This window comes from Balaenoptera physalus (assembly GCF_965194825.1).
Source record: "Balaenoptera physalus genome assembly, chromosome: 13".
NCBI classification, from domain to species: Eukaryota; Metazoa; Chordata; class Mammalia; order Artiodactyla; family Balaenopteridae; genus Balaenoptera; species Balaenoptera physalus.
Genome location: NC_138892.1, coordinates 102,473,810 through 102,489,955, shown reverse-complemented (window position 1 = coordinate 102,489,955; position 16,146 = coordinate 102,473,810). Strand labels below are relative to the sequence as shown.

Genomic DNA, 16,146 nt, shown 5'->3' with positions numbered 1-16,146 from the left:
GGGCTGCACGAGGCTGAGGTATTCACCGCCCCCCCTCCTCCCTCCCCGCCCCGGCCAGGATCTTGGCTCTGGCCCCGCCTCCCACACGCACCACGCAGAAAGGCCACTCCCTCCAGGAGCAGAGCTTTAATTCCGTGCTTTTAGTGTATTTACAGAAGTCCACAGCTCCAGCGGGAGGGCCCTTTGTTCTGTGCCTCCCCTGCCTTGGGACACTTCGGCTTACTCTGTGCTTGTCCAGGCAGGGGGACAAAGGTTCTATTAGTGTACATAATGGATACAAAGATTGCTTATCTACTGTGAAACAGGCTCAGGGACCAACCAGGGGCCCCCAAGCAGCCTTGCTGGGTTCTCCAAGTCCAAAATGGGCAATGAGGCATGGCGCCCCTCATCCTCGCAGCCACCGCCTGGGCTCCTGGCACACTCAGCCTCTCTCACGAGTACACACACTCCACATCACACAGACACACACACTCTGACACACACACTACACACAGCTCACCCGCTGGCAGTGCTCAGGCAGCTGAGAAAGGCTATATACACTGAGGGAGTAGCACCAGGTGAGTGGCTGCCAGATCATGCCTGCTCCGCCAAGACCCTTCCCCCCCAGAAAAACGGGGGTCCAGAGGGCATCTCGCAGGTCCTTCCAGGCTGCCTGGGACAGGAAGCACCCATCTCAGGGCTGCCCGCAGGGGGCACGGCGTGGCCTCATCGCGGAAGGCGGGGCTCGGGCGCGAGGGGGGCGGGGCCGCCCAGCGCTTCCTCGATGTCCTCCAGGCAGCCGAGCAGGTCCATGTCGCGGAGCACGCGGCCCAGCAGATCCAGCGTGGCCTCGCGCCGCGGGGTGCGCCGCCGCCAGGCCGCCAGCATGCTGTACTGCGCCTCGCGCAGGCAGCGCAAGTTCTGCAGCTCAAGCCGCTCGATTTCGTGATCACTCAGCCCCAGCCGCCGCACGAACTCCTTCCAGCGCAACGGGGGCACGCCGTCCACCACGGCGTACAGGGTCGCGGGGTCGGCTGCAGGGAGGCGGCGCGGTGAGCCCGGAGCGGCGGCCCTCCCCGACCGGCCCCCGCCCACTCGCCCCGGGCGCCCCGCCCACCCGCCTCCCCGGCCGGGGTTCCCTGCGAGGATGAATGAGGAACTCACCATCTGCGAGCGGAGCGGGGGCGCTGGGGGCGCCGTGGGCGCTGGCCTCCCACTTCTGCACAGGGGTGGGGACGGGGGTGGAGGCTGGAGGCGCAGGGAGGATGGGGCCAGCCCCTTGGTGGGGCGGGGCCATCTCTCTGGGGAGTGATGTGACTCTGAAGTTGGATCGGTCACAGGGGGTGAAGGTGGGACTGGAGGCAGGACTGAAGCTCGGGGCCGAGGCCAGGGGCTCTGGCTCCCCCTGGGAGAGAGAGAAGGCACAGCATTAGCGGGGAAAAGGAAAAACAGCCCCAGCCCTCCTTCTTCTGGATTCCGGATGGGAGTTGGGGCTAGAGGGAATCAGGGGAGCCCCAGGACGAAGGGTGATTCCAGGTGATTTGGGTGTTACAAGATGACAATGGACAGTCAGGGAAGACTGCGGGTAGTTCCCCGGTTTCATCTTACCTCCTTTACAGGAGCCGGCTGCCCACAAACTGAGAAAAAAGAAACAAAGCGTCAAAGATTTCACTTCCTCTCTCAGCCCTGGCGCCCATCATGGGGCTGGCGGTGGGTACTTGTGGTAACATGCTTCAGGGCCTATGTGGCCCCAGGGACGAGAGAGCTACTGATGCAGTATGAGCTCTCACCAGCCGAGCTCTCACCAGCCGTCCAAGACCACCTCGTGTCAGTGGGGTCCTCGCCAGCAAACTAAGGGGACACTCATCTCCCTCCATGCCTGTGCATCCCTCCCTCCCGCCTCCTCTGAAGCCTCCTCCCGCATTCCTACCAGCACCCTTTCCCTTCCCAAAGGCCCCACTCACTGATGGAGTAGAGCTTGGGCTTCCAACGCTGGTAGCGGCATGCTAAAACAATGAGGAGGAAGGATGCCAGGCAAAGACCAAAGATGATCACCAGGGGCAACAGTACTGTGGTGCCTGGAAACAGAGCAGATTGTGGTCAGAGGAGAGGGGCTCTGGAGGTAGCAGGGCGGGATGGATGGGGAGGGGCATGACTAGGAAAGGGTCCATGGGCATGGGCACCAGGATAGTTCTCCTCACCTGGGTCCTGAGAGTCGTTACTAGTTACAGGTAGAGCTGGACATAATTTCTCGCACTCCGTGTTCTTACAGCTAAAAGAAGAGAGAGTGCTGGTGAGTAGGGGCCCACCGTAAGAGGAATACAGGAAAAAAAGAAAAAGAAAAAAACCACACAGCTTGTTGGAAATTCTTGGCTTTACAAATATTTTAGCTATCTCTTGATATAATGGAAATTAATCCTATCTTGGGAATTGATGCGGAGGAAAGAAACATTAGTTAATCCCAAAATCATTTCATTTTAGAGCTGGATTTGATCTTGAAGAAGCTATGTAGGAAAAGAGTTAAAAGCAGTCAGAGTCAGGTATAAATTCCAGCCCCATTCATTGGCTAGCAGTGTGACTCCAGGCAAATCACTTCACCTGTAAGCCTCAGTTTCCTCATCAGTAAAACAGGGATCCTACCCACTGTCAAGATTGAGGATTAAGTGAGATAATTATGCCTGACATATAGTAAGCCCTCGATAAATGCTGACTGTCATTGAATTGTTATTTTATCACTGTTTTACTGATGAGAATCCAGTGAAAAAAAGGTTAAAGAGCTTTTTCTCTAGATGACACTGCTGGTGACAACACCTAACTTTGAGAGAGGGGTCTAGCATGCATGTGAACAATTAAAAAACACATCTTGCTGGGGGCAGCCAGAGAACACTCTAGAACAAGCACATCTTCCCATTTTGGAGCTGGCACTGGACAGCATGGACTAATGAGAACTACATCAGGGGTCCTAGAAGGAACTGGAGGAGGTGAGTTCTCAGCAGGAATCTGAAAGCAGGGAGAGGTCATTTTGCCCACCTCACAAGCTCATGGTGAGAACCACATGGAAGGGGTGTAGAAGTGCTTTTAAGGGGAAGAGACTAGTGGGAAAAAGAACAGAGTTTCTTGTCAGACACTTTGTGGCTATTTTTTGTGGTTCTTACAACTTTGCCAACCTGATGTCATTATCCTTACTTTAAAGGTAAAAACATATTCTCATAAAGACTTAAAAAAAGAAAAAAAAAAGGTAAAAACAACTAAGGCTCAGAGATGTTAAGTCACTTGCCGAAGCTCACACAGCCAATACGTGGCTAGCCTGAGATGTAAACCCAGGGCAATTCAACTTTAGAACCCTCAGTTTCCTCTTTGCAAGCAAGTGTGCAAGAACAGCCTCTGCAGAGCCAGAAGGAGTGAGGAGGTGTGGTCAAAAGGACTGGGGAGGAAAGCGCATACTGCATTAAACCTAAGATCAATAATCAGAGACATTACGATTTACATCCCACACACACACACACACACACACATGCACATGCCAAATGAACCATGATACACCGTCAACTGTTGTAAGATGCAGTATGATTACGGAGATGTAAAAGTGTATTCCTAGAATCCATAGTAGGGCCTGTTGCCCAAGAATCTGAACGTCTTCCAAAAAACATCTGAACGTTTAAAAAGAACTTCAAGTCCTTGCGGGTATGCGCCTCTATCCACAGAGACTTCATGAGATTTTAGGAACAAGTTGGGGGCAGGGAGGACTGTCTGGTATCTTGACATGAAGTGTCTCCCATCCAAACAGCGGGAAGGAGCCAGAGCACCTCCCACAGTCTTCCCCTCCCCTCCCGGTCCAGGGCCCAGCAGCCGGCAGAAGTACTCACTGAGCACAGGAGACGCACTCAGCATCTCTTAGAAAGAACCCCACGTGGCAGTGGCAGATGGTGTCCTGTCTCTCCTTGCCTGTAGGGAGAGATGCGGCACAGCTGAAGGAGGATGGCCCAGCACCCCGAGGGCCGGAGGGAGAACTAGGAGGGGCAGGAGTACAGCAAGCTGGAGACCGCCCTCCAGAGACGGGGTGACCAGCGGGGTCGGGAGGGCCATGCTCACAGGAGTGGTGCACCGTGCCGTTGGGGCAGAGGCTGCAGTTCAGACACTGGAACAGAGTCTCACTCCAGTATTTCCGATACTGGTTCTTCCTGCAGCCACACACGGTATCCCGGTCCACTGCGCAAGGAGCAATCTCCACCTGGAACATTTCTGGTGAGGGGAGTAGGTAGGGTATGAGCTCCCACTGTCCCCCCCGGGTGTGTCTCTCTGGGTAACACACGCTCACACCCATGCATTCGTTCCCTTGTGCACACGCATCCCTGCCCACCAGCAGCAGCACAGCTTCGCACCTTCCCCTGGAGACAGACGCGCACACCATTCTGAACACCCACCTGACCCAGTCGGCGTAGAGCCCCGCCCCCTGCTGAGACTCACCTTTCCGGCACTTGGAGCAGCTCAGGCATTGTCTGAGGTGGTTCTCCGAAGCAGTGAAGGTGCCGCGGGCACACACCCTGCAGTCCGTGTCCAGCCCCGGGCCCGGACAATCATTGTACAGGTAGGTGCCTGTGATTGGGGGGTCGGGGTTAGGCTGCAGCCCGGAGCCCCAGCCCCAGGCCGGCCCGGGCACCTCCCCGAAGTCCCTGGGAGAGGAAAGGAGGGAGAGACTCCCGGCCCTGGAGAGGCAGCGAAGTCAGGGACCCCGCGTTCTGGAACATCTGGAAAAAGCAGAGGAAGAAGCAGGGCCCCCTAACTGGGGAGTTCCACGGTTATCCCTTTCTCCTACCTTTGTGGCACTTTGTGCAGCAAATGGAATTATTTTGAGGGTGGCTATATTTCCCTTGGGGACACGAACTCTCTCTCTTCTCCCGGTCCCCGGGGTGAGGGACCAGCCCATGAATCCCCGCGGGGTACACATCCACCAACAGAGCCCGGAGCACCTGGGGAAGAGTCAGATGGAGGAGGCCCGTCAGGGGAGGGAGGGGCGGGGTCTCAGAGGGAGCGAGTCTAAAGCCTTCCCAGCTCAAGTCTTTTCTCCGCGGAACATTCTCCCCAGGCCACTCCCGCTCACACGCCACGTTCTCCTCTAAGCCTAGGCTGTCGGCACTGTGCCATCTTAATTGTCCTCTGGTGGTCCTGTGTATTCATTTCTGTCCTTCCAACTCAAGGCTGGTAAACTCCAGGCACGGGCCGTATTTTATCCTTATTTCCCCAAAGCAGCTATTAGTGCTGGACACAGGACAGATGTTCAAGGAGTTTTCTGGGTTGGGAACAGGCCCTTCCTTCCGACGAGTAGCCCTAAAGATTGGGGTGGCGTTTCTCCATCTGGGTGCTGCGTTCACAGTGTATTCACTTCGTGCACATTCACGGAGGTGAACATTTAGGATCTGTGCGCTTTCCTGTATTATGTTATGCCATTAAAAAGGTTTTTTGTAACATCAGATTGGACTGGAGGTGAGTGACGTCCCTGTGGGGACCATTCCTGGACAGCGGGCAGAAGCCAAAGGAAGAGTTTCTTTGTAAATCTGTACCAAAACCTCACTCAGGATCCTGCCCTCAGACTCCGGGCTGCATCCCCTTCCACCAGTAAACCTGCACAAATACCCCAGGTTGGCCAGGGCAAATGGGGAGCGGAGAAAAAGGGAAAGTTCGGGGTCAGGGATGGGGGTAGAAAGGTGATGAGGTTTAGGTGGGGCGGGAGTGGGCAAAGGCATGGAGGTTACATGCAATTGGAGCCGGCTGGAGGCTGGGGACCCGGCTCAAAGGCCACCGAGCCGGGAGCTGAGGGCGTGCCAGGGAGTCCCTCTGCCCTCTGCACATCAGGGTGTCCCGGGAGCCTGTTTTCCGGCCCCAGGCCAAGCCCACCGCCCCGGAATCACTCGCCCAGCCCTGGCTTCAGAGCTGGGACGGCCCAGCCAGGAGGCTGTGTTGAGCTCCAACCCAGACTTTGCTGTTTCACCTCCTACCAGCCTCTTCCTGGCTTTCCCTGGGCCTTGATTTTGTTTGCTCTGCTATAAAGGCCGCCTTATGTAAAGATAAGAGGATATCCTCCAAGGATGTTAAACTTTGGGAGCAACAGGCTAATCAGATCCCAGAAACCCCAGCCCAAGACAGGAGGGCCTGGTAGCCCAAAGCTGTAGGCCGGTCACGCCCCAGTTCCCCGCTAGGTGTCGCTGCAGCGGCCCGGAAGCCCAAGCCCCCGCCCCAGCCCCAGACAGGGGAAGCCACACTCAGAAACCCAGCTGCCACCCCCCAGGGGCGTAGGGCGCCCTCCCCACCCAGAGGCAGCACCCTTCCCTGGCCACTCCAGCACTGTGCCACCTCCCCTGAGAACAGGGCTGAGGCTTCCAGAGCAACAGGAAAAGTCTGGAGTGTTTATGGGAAGGACTTCCCAGTCCTGACAGTGTGGTTCCTTTCCCCGAAGAAGGGCTCACAGCACCTAAGGTCACTGGCACTTGGAATTCCATCCAGGCGGCTGGGAGCAGGGCCAACCGGCAGAGACAGCATCAGGAAAAAGAACGGCGGCGGCGGCGGCGGGTTGGGCTGGGGGTGGGGGTCCTTCCCAGGAAGGAGGGAGAGGCGCCTTCTCAGGCCACGTGCCTCCCACCGCGATCTCCAGCACTTTGGGGGTTAAGTCAGATCCGGGAAAGGGAAATCTTTTCCCAGCAGCTCTGCCCGGTGACTCAGGCCAGAGGGAGGGAGGGAATCTAGGGGAGGGAGAGGGAACCAGCAGCTTCCCCAGCTCCTCAAGGGTCATGAGTCAGCAGAAAGGCTGAAGGGACCAGCCCGCAACTGGGACCCGATCCGATCCCCTCCTCGTGTGGGCCGGTCTCTCCCTCCAATCCCCACTCAGAGCCCCCTTTCCTCCCCTCCTCCTCCCAGGAGCCAGGCAATGGGCCTCAGTCCCTCTTGGCCCACTTTTTCGGGAAATGGCTCCCTATCCCATTCCATCCCAAAGGGAAGTCTCGGCCGACCCCGTGCTTCCTCCCATCGGGTCACTACCCGCCCCTCCCTGAGGGCCACTCAGCTCCTTCCCACCCCTCAGCATCCTTCCTTTAGACCCAGCCCCGCCCAGGCTCCTCCTCCTGGTTCAACCAGTCTCTCTACGGGTTTGTCCTTTCCCTGGGTTCTCACGTGAGCCCCCCTGACACTTCCCAGTTCCAGAAGGGAGCAAACCAAGGCTGCCCTCCCACCCGGGTTCACTGCCTTCCCACAGCCTGACTGGTTCTGGCCAGCTGGGTTGGGCTTGGGGACCTCCCTGGGGTCCTGAGACAATCCTTAGGAAAGGCGGCCAGTTCTGAGGCTTCACATCCCCCTCTCACAAGCCCGCTGGCAGCACAGGCAAAACTCCAGAGCCCTGAGCACCCAGTTCTGGGAGGGAGCGAGCAAGACGGGGTGTAAGACAAGCAGCACCGTTTCCCCGGGTCCCCCCCAGTCCCCAGCAGCCCCCCGAGCCAGCCCACTCTGACCCCAGGAGCCAGCAGGCACCATTCCTTGGCACTGGCTGTCTCCAGTGCTTAGCCGCTGCATCTTGCAGCAAAACAGCGGAAATAGGAGGTGAACTCGGAGCGCCCAGACCCCAGGCAGCCTGAGTGCCTGTGGCCTGGAGCAGGGGAAGGGCAGGAAGCTGGGGTGCCTGTGGAGAGACAGTTGAAGGGGTGGCCCAGCACCCCTCCAACTCCCCCATAACTTCCGCCTAGGGAGGCTTTTAAGTGTGACTTCCTGCGCTGGGGCCGCAGCTTGGGGGCGGAGGAGCTGACAGCAGAGCGACCCTGTGGTCTAGCTCCGACCCAGCCACCTCACTGTGCCGTCCTGCGTTAATCTGTTCATTAACTTAAAATGTCTTGTGTTCATTTGATGTCAAAATCTTTGGGGAGCTCACGACAGCTTCTCCTCCAAGGCCCAGTTGAGACCCGGCCTCCCTCCCCGGAAGCCCCCCATTAATGAGGCTTCCCCCCACTCCAGCTCACGAGATACACACCCACCCTGTGAACTTTAAAAATATGAATTAACTATACCTATTTTGGGCTCTTACCATAACTACCTCGGGTGAGTACATATGATCTCCCCAAACAGACCATAAACTATGCGATGAGAGATGAGAAAGAGTGTTTTGGTCAGAGATAATGTCTAATCCTCCGCACCCAGAACTGGAAGAGGGAAATAAATGTGGTTTGATTGGGTGATTTCATGACTGTCTTCCACTCCAGTCAAGGCCAGTGAAAACCAAAGTGGGAAGATGGGAGTCAGTGCCTCCCTGTAGGAATAGATTTATCTCCAGGGGAGAGTTCCCATCTCCTTCCCCCACACACGCACAATCGCAAACACCCTCCCAGGAGATGCTGACAAGCTTTCCTCTCCTTTTCAGCATCCCTGGTGAGTGAAGGTTTTGTGTCACTTACGAACGACACAAAGGCAGACATGAGTCTGAGAACCTCTGCTCTAGCCTGTTAGATGCTCCCTTCACTTGGCTGTTCTCCAGACCCTCAACACTGCCCCAAAGGAAATCCATCGACCTCCTGACCTGGACAAATGTCACACTATCAACTTCTCTTTGCCACCCTTCTCTCCTCAAGGCCCCCATCCCTCCTGTGCTGCCATCCAGTCTGTAGTCCATCTTGCCAGACCTCCCCCGTCATCTCTCAATCCTTTCCAAGTCCAGGGGTTGCCTCACACCCGATCACTGCAACCGTCTTCCTGCCTTTTTCCTGCTCCAATCCATCCTACACGCTTTCTTATCTTGCATTCAAGCTTCAACCTGCACCCACAGGTGTGGGAATCTTCCTTTCTGGGGCCGGACCTCAAACATCATTTCCATGGGTCACTCTTCCCCTGAATGAGAACTTGCAGAGGTACCTCACTGCTATTCTGGACACATGCCCAGGCGCAGCAGCCCTGAGAGAACCATTTATGAATGAATGAATGAATGAATTCCTCTACCTGGGACCACAGTCAGGATTCTCTCTCCATCGCTTCCCCCACTTCCTCCAATTTTCTCTTTCTCGCTTCTTCTAGTTCCTCAACAGGGTCCTTCGCCTGCAGCCGAGGTGCTCAGCTTCCTGCCACCACCAGCCCCCAACACAAAATCCCATCTCTCCGTTCCTCCGCTCTACCACAAACCAGTCCCCCTTCTTTCCAGCCTGCTGCCAGTCAGAGGCTTTAAATCTCAGCTCCAAAACCACTCTTCTATGAGGCATTCCGTCCCTCATTCCATCCTTCATTCATTCAACAAACAGTTAAGGAGCACTGTAGAGGCGCAGGTCCCGCAAGGATGCCGAGATGAATATTCAGGGCTTGTGCTCTCAGTTGGGTCAGAGACGGGCGACTGTGGACTCTGCGTCTCTGCAGGGCGCACGGGCGCTGGAGCTGAGATCTGCTGAGCAGAAGAGGCAGCAGGACGGCACTCACAGCCTTCCCGGTTCTGCCTCCCATGGGTGTTCCAGGGCACCACGTCGCAATGCTTTTGTGGGCATTTCCCCCCAGAGTGTTCTAAAATCATTTTTTGCTGTAAGCTGTCTTGGCTCCAAGACTGTCAGCTCTTTGAAAGCAGCAAGATCTTATGTGCTCTGTTACAATCTCTCCTGCATTCTTCCCCCACCTCCACGCCCCCCCCGCCACCACACACACACAGTTCCCTGTATTGCCCATTGAGCGGCGGGCAGTTGGAAAGCCCGTGGACAGCCTCCCCCAGCACTGCACACCTCCTGTTTCCACTCCAGCTCCAGGCTGAGCCTGGTCCCTTAGCTGTCACACCCCAACCCGGGCTGGATCAGCTGCAGCCCCAGGCACATTCCTTTATCCATTCAGGCTCCCCGTACCTCTTGTTTCCCAAACGCAGAAGCCACTAATTACAACCACTACTGATACTATTAACAACATGAAAGCTAACGTTTATTGAGTGCTTTCTGTTTGCTATACCCTGTTCCTCTACTAGAATAGAGACTCCACGAAGGCAGAGATTTTTGTTCACTGCTGTAAGTCCAGCACCTAAAAGAGTATCTAGCGCCGAGCAAGCACAAATGAATGGAATACTGAATATATATCTATCTATTTCATCTTCAAAACGACATTACGAGGTAGTGACGATTCTGTCCATCTTAGAGATAAAGAAGCAACAAGGCATGAAGGGTTATGTAACCTGCTCAAGCCCAGGCAGCTAGTCCCTGAGGGAGTCAGGACTGGACCGGGTGATTTACTGCCAGGAGACAAGAGAAGGCAGGGCAGCTGGATGAGGAGCAGGGGGAGCCTGTGGGAAGGACAGCCTGCAGGGGAGGGAAAGATGGGCCTGGGGCCACAGGAGGGGGCGGGGTGCTGCGCAGGGAACTAGGGTCTAGAAACGTGGACTAGAGCAGAGGGAGCGGGAGGAACTGGAGAGAAAGGTTCAGAGAGGAGACTCGGAGGAGATGTGACAGAAGAGAAAGGAATGATCTGGGGACACAGTACAAGACCCTGGGGGAAGAAGAGGTGGGGGAAGGAGGAGTGGGGGAAGGAGAGGTGGGGGGAGGAAGGGTGGGGGGAGGAGGGGTGGGGGAGGAGAGGTGGGGGGAGGAGAGGTGAGGGGAGGAGAGGTGGGGAGCGGTGGCTGGGCCAGGGAAGAGCAGGAACCCTGAAGAAAGTGGCCAACGCAGTGCCCCCAGCTAGGTGGAGGCGAGGGGCCGGGTTTCTGCGCAGGACGACTGCAGGACGTGGAGGGGTCAGGGATACACTGAAACAAGGCTGAAGCAAGAGAAAGGGACATTTTCCAGTGACGAAAACAACTGTCTACCAACTTCCCCAAACTGAGCTGTGGAAGAAGAAAGCAAGTGCTCTGTTGTCTGGGTCCGTGGGAAGGGCTTGGGGGGCAGGGGTCCAGGGCTCTGAGGCGGGGGAGGAGGGTCAGGCCCACAGACAGTGGCCACAGATCCAGGGTGAAGAGTGCCCCCCGGGTGGGAGGCCTGGGCCTGGGGAGGCCACGGGGTTGCCGGGTCCCTATCCGGCTACCGATCCCCCTCCCAAATGCCTCCAACACACAGCAGCCCAAGCCTACCCGCCCCAAGCCAGGGCCTCTCCCGGACTCAGTTTCCCCACTTCGCTGGCGTCCAGTCCCTGCCCTCCAGCAGGGTGTGCTCAGCCGGGCTCACCGGCAGCCTCGCCTCTCCACGGCCCGAGACTGCTGAACTGCCGGACAGAATTCAGAACCATCTGGACTCTGAGAGGACAGACCTTCTTTCTCCCACTCCTTTCGGTTTCCGAACAAACTCCCCCGCCCCCGCCGCGGGCACCTGCCCCGACGTTCCTGGCAGCCCAGGAGCCCCTTTCCCTCCCTACCTTGCAAACTTCTCCCTTGCTCCCGACTCAGGGCAGCGAATGAATGGGGCAGTGTTTGAGGTCAGGCCTCGCAGGCCTGAGGCTGGGGCCCGGCCCTCGGCTCTCTCCCGCCCCAGGCGCCGCTCGCCCGCCAGCCCACTCCGCCCTCCGTCCCCCGTCTCACCAGTGGCAGCAGCAGGCCAGGCACGGTGGGGAGGCCCATGTCCGGCCAGCTGTGGCCTCTCACTCCCCCATCAGGGCTCAGGCAGTGGTGGACAGAGGCGACAGTGGCAGCGACACAGTCCCAGGATGAGCAGGGTCCGGAGTGGAGCCCGGGCGTCGGGCAGGGGAGTGGAGGGTTGAGACTGGGGCGGGGATCACAGCCGGGTCCCAGGGACCTCAAACCCGGAAGGCCGGCACTGCAGCCTGAGTTCGGAGAACTCCGAGACAAGTCAAGCAGAGAGGAGGTGGGAGGGGAAGGGAGAGTGGGGTGTTGCAACTTCAGGGCAGGAAGAGCCGGGGTGGAGGCGGGAGGAGGCGGGAGGAGGCGGGAGGGGGGGGCCAAGGTGCCTTAACCTTTTGTACCCAGTCCGAGGCACGGGCGCCCGGATCCTGCTGCCCTGCCACGTGCGCGGGTCTGACCACTCCCACCCAGACACCCAGGGGCGCCGGCCCCCTGCCCCCTCCCCCATCGCCCGACCTTTCCCAAATGAACAACAGTAGAAAGACTCGGGGCTTTGGAGTCAGATTCGCTGGGTTCCAGCTCAGGATTCTCTGCTTTTTAGGTGGGCGGTCTTGGACAAACTCGGATGCTGTGTTCCAGTTTGCAAAATGGAGAGCCGCTGTCTCGTGAGGTTGCCGGCAGGATTTATTGACACCGGCAGGTAAGCTTCTGATGCCGGACAAGTCCTCAGTGTTCCTTAGAACCCCTTCCCCTTTCCCCAGAGTTCTCCACTGACACCGTAATCTCTCACTTTCCTAGGAATTTACGCCTCCAACCGAAACCTCAGAGTAAAGCCTAACCCTGACTTGGGGCCCTGCCGCCCCGCACCTCCCTTCCCCCCCCTCGGCCACCCCCACCCCCACCCCACCCCCGCCCCCTGGTCCCAGTTCTCATCCAGTCTTTGCTGGGCGATGCTCCCAACAGCGGATCCTGGCTCTGCCTCCAAACGATGGTGGGACCTCTCAAAAGACCTCGGTTTTGAAATGAGAGCGACAGTGCCTGGCCTACCTTCGTGGGGAAGATGACGTCATGAGGCCTAATGAGATCACATCCGTGACAATGCTGTGGAATTACAGCTCTCTCCATCAGGTATTACGAGTACATTCCCAGTGCCCCTTTCCCAAATATTCTGATACATCAATCCGAATTGCCCTCGGAGATAATCTACTGCAGCCCCCTTGTTTTATAATCGAGAAAACTGAGGCCCAGAGACACACAGGTCATGTGCCCTGCAGAGCCAGCCCAGCCCCCAGACTCCTGACTTCAGACTAAGGGCCCATTTTGCTACGACACATAATTACCGCTTTCCACCAGTCCTTCTGAGTCAGACCCCACCCCCTGATTCTTTGGGTATTTTTAAAAATTATTTATTTATTTATTTATTTATGGTCGCGTCGGGTCTTAGTTGCGGCACGCGGGATCTTTCGTTGGAGCGCATGGGCTTCTCTCTAGTTGTGGCGCACAGGCTCCAGAGCATGTGGGCTCTGTAGTTGCAGCATGCGGGCTCTCTAGTTGAGACGTGCGGGTTCAGTAGTTGCGGCATGTGGGCTTAGTTCCCCAACCAGAGATGGAACCCGCGTCCCCTGCATTGGAAGGCGGATTCTTAACCACTGGACCATCAGGGAAGTCCCTCTTTGGGTATTTTATGCCATGCTTATCTGTGCAGGACATCTCCCAAATGCATCCCACAACAAGGGTACAACATTCACCCAAATATTCTCCGGCCGCAATGACCTTCCCTAGACCCAGTCCAGGCCCCGGGTCCTCCAGCCGCTGACGTTGCTGGAAATGCAGGGAGACCAGACAGGAGTGAGGTCCTAGGGCTTTGTGACTTGGCATCAGAGCTCCTCACCCCTTTGCCTCTTGATCCACCAGCTGACTCCCCACGCTGGTATCCACCCTCCCTGGCCCTTTCCTGGCGCCCCTCTGTGATCCCAGGAACGGAGCTGTGGATGTGAACAGAGCTTGGACGCCCCCACTTCTGGCTGACTTCACTCCATCCCATCCTCCAGCTTCTGAGGAACAAGAGGGTTGAAGCTGGACACACAGAGGAAGGTCACCTCCACCAACACACAGGGAGGCTCCAAGTACAGTACGAATGGACCCAAAGCAGAGCTCTTATAGAAGCAGAGTCACTGAAATAAAGTGCAAGAGTCAAATTGCCCAGTTTCCAGTGTAAGGACGCCAGAAGAGCCACAGGCTGCTCATGTAGGAAATGGGAGGCACGCGTTGATGAGCAAACGCATGTAAAGTGTTTAGCAAGGGTTTGCCGTATACTAAGCATTCAATCAGTGGTAGCAATGTTAATAGTTTGTATTAACAGTAATAACTTCAGTGTCCTATTTTTTTCAATTTTTATTGAAATATACTTGATTTACAGTGTTTTGTTAGTTTCAGGTGTCAATGTCCTATTTTTAATGTTACAAGGAATTTTTAGTAGTCTGTGCCAACTGTCAATGCCATTACACATAGCCTGGCACAAAAGGAGAATTTCTTTCATTGTTTAGGATAAATGCCTATTTACTCAGCAAGTTTAAAGTCTTGAGACACGTGGTATTCAATGGTTCAATAAAATTCTGTTTAAAAAAAGATGGTGAGAGGTGCATGGATCTAGGGATATGAACAGCTAACCAGTCTCTTGGAGGAGGTGAGAGTATGAACATAATCCCTCCAGGGGAAAAAGAAATCATGGCAAGGGAGACAATGGGAGAGATGGAGAAATAGGACAGGGGCAAACTAGGATTGGCTGTTAGGGCTCATGAAGCAAAGGATAAAGCGTATAAAGAGCTTTAGATAACAGAGCCCCGTCTCTCCATCACGTGTCACACACACACACACACTCACACACACACACACTCACACACACGGGCCCCACAGTAGCAGAGTCATCAAAAGGGCACTGAACTCTCAGTCGGGGTGACATGGGTTCCAGCACCTGACATCCCAGCCCTGTGTGTCACAGGAAAACAGGCTGAGTCACAGAAGACCTGGCTTCCAAGCTGGTTCTGTAAGAATCATGAACTTGGGCAAGTCACTTCACCTGATAAGCTCAATAAGGAAAATGAGGCAACTTGAACTCTCTTCTCTACCAGTCTGAGCAACCTGGGACAGAGAAACTAGGAGCACCTCTCCTGGATGTGCTAATTTTGGATAACTACTCACACGATGCAAGTATGCAGATTACTGCTGATTTCAATAAACACTCTAGAAAAACGCATGCCCTGTATTACTGGTACCTGCCCTAGTCCCCTCCCGGCCCCCATAACTGGCACCCATTTGCTTTTAAAATCCACTTTATCTTGAATCATGTAAGACAAATACATTAATACAAGTTTTTATGGAATTTGTGATGCCTTGAATAATGGTCAGAAGGTGCATGTCTTTGTGTGTTGGTGAAGAAGGAAATAAACTATTTTTAAAGCTAAAAAAACAAACAACCAACCCTAGTGTCCAGGAGTAACACATAGATGAGGGATGGAGGAGAGAAGGAAACAGCTCAAGGTGGGCATGCTTTTGGCAGGAGAAACTCCGGCGCAGGCTGGGGGAGAAGGGGAAGGAGGGGGCGTGTGGCTGATTTCTGTCATCCACAATAGCTCCAGCTGTGCCCGGCAGGTCCTGCCCAGGCAGCCAGGGGAGACGGAGCCAGGGAGGACCGGGACAGGACTGACTGATAGGCTGTGGCCAGAGAGCACAAGAGCAGGCCGAACCTGAGGGCTCTGAGAGGAAACCATTGTGACACCAGCATTTTCCCCTCATCATCTTGAGTCTAGGAAAGGGAAGTCAGGAGTCATCACATCACTTCCTCGTCACGACCTTTCCTACCTTCCCGCTCCCTCCACCATCCCCCCCTCTTTCCCAAGATTGATGTGGCTCCTCAGGACGGGGAGATCACAATTGAGGGGAGTAAGACCAAGGCAGCAGGGGAAGTGGTCCTGAAGAGGGTCAGGAAGGGTGATTTCTGAGTTCCAGGTCTGATGCTGGAATGGGGGAAGGAACTGGGGGTCTGGAAACCAGGGTTCTGTTCAGACATCCCTCAATTTCTCCTTTGTGAAAATAAAAGCTGGGAAGATTCCCAATGCTGCTCTCTCTGTGAGGACGTGAGAGTGAGAATATACAGTCTTTGAGGTTCCTAGGAACCTGGCCTGGTTCTCATACTCCTCCACCACTACCGGGCGGTTGATGGGGAGGCAGGCAGGTGAGGATGCTGCAGACGAGGCAGATGGGGACGAAGATGTTGCAGCTGGGTGGTGAGTGGTACTCAGCGAATGGAGAGGAGGATTACAGATGGTGGTAACCAAGGTTGGGAAGGAAAGGAGGTTCAGGCCGTGGACAGGGGCACATCATCCCAAGCACTGCACAGCAGGTCTCCTGACGGAAGGGCACCTGTCTTCACCTCCCACCTGAACATGGTGATGGGCACATAGCAGATGCTCAGCAATGCCCAGGGAGGAACTAGCAAGACAGTTTGTCTCTCCTAAGGCCCCTGAAGAATGGTCATTTCCGTAGTGCAGCCAGGGGTATGGGAGACTGTCTCTTCCCCCAAGCCGGGACCTCCAGGTGCTTGGACGGTGACCCAGGACTTGCATCCACTCCCTGACCCCTTCACGGTGCCCCCATCCAGCTCTCCA

The 16,146-nt window shown here is 55.8% G+C and overlaps 1 protein-coding gene and 1 long non-coding RNA gene across 2 annotated transcripts; one reads left to right on the top strand and one right to left on the bottom strand.

Annotated features, from left to right (window-relative positions):
* Positions 1–111: 111 nt before the first annotated feature.
* On the bottom strand, positions 112–11,746 carry TNFRSF1A (TNF receptor superfamily member 1A). The gene is made up of 10 exons (XM_082421572.1): positions 11,480–11,746; positions 4,796–4,949; positions 4,447–4,575; positions 4,072–4,221; positions 3,846–3,924; positions 2,181–2,251; positions 1,944–2,057; positions 1,588–1,616; positions 1,144–1,384; positions 112–1,013 (listed from the first exon to the last, which is right to left on the bottom strand). Exons 1-10 carry the CDS (start codon positions 11,516–11,518, stop codon positions 706–708), a joined length of 1,314 nt encoding a protein of 437 aa, XP_082277698.1. The 5' UTR covers positions 11,519–11,746; the 3' UTR covers positions 112–705.
* A 103-nt stretch (positions 11,747–11,849) lies between these two features.
* LOC309641519 lies at positions 11,850–16,048 on the top strand. Its single transcript, XR_014252657.1, has 3 exons — positions 11,850–12,179; positions 12,278–12,607; positions 13,394–16,048. It is a non-coding gene; the product is annotated as an uncharacterized lncRNA (long non-coding RNA).
* The last annotated feature ends 98 nt before the right edge of the window (positions 16,049–16,146 follow it).

Excerpts from the sequence above, each read along its gene's own strand:
- TNFRSF1A (XM_082421572.1), bottom strand. The coding sequence starts at position 11,518 with ATGGGCCTCCCCACCGTGCCTGGCCTGCTGCTGCCACTG. Across the intron at positions 4,950-11,479 it reads CTGGCCTGCTGCTGCCACTG|GTGCTCCGGGCTCTGTTGGT; the intron begins GTGAGACGGGGG and ends ACTCTTCCCCAG. Across the intron at positions 1,617-1,943 it reads GCCCAAGCTCTACTCCATCA|TTTGTGGGCAGCCGGCTCCT; the intron begins GTGAGTGGGGCC and ends CTTTTTTCTCAG.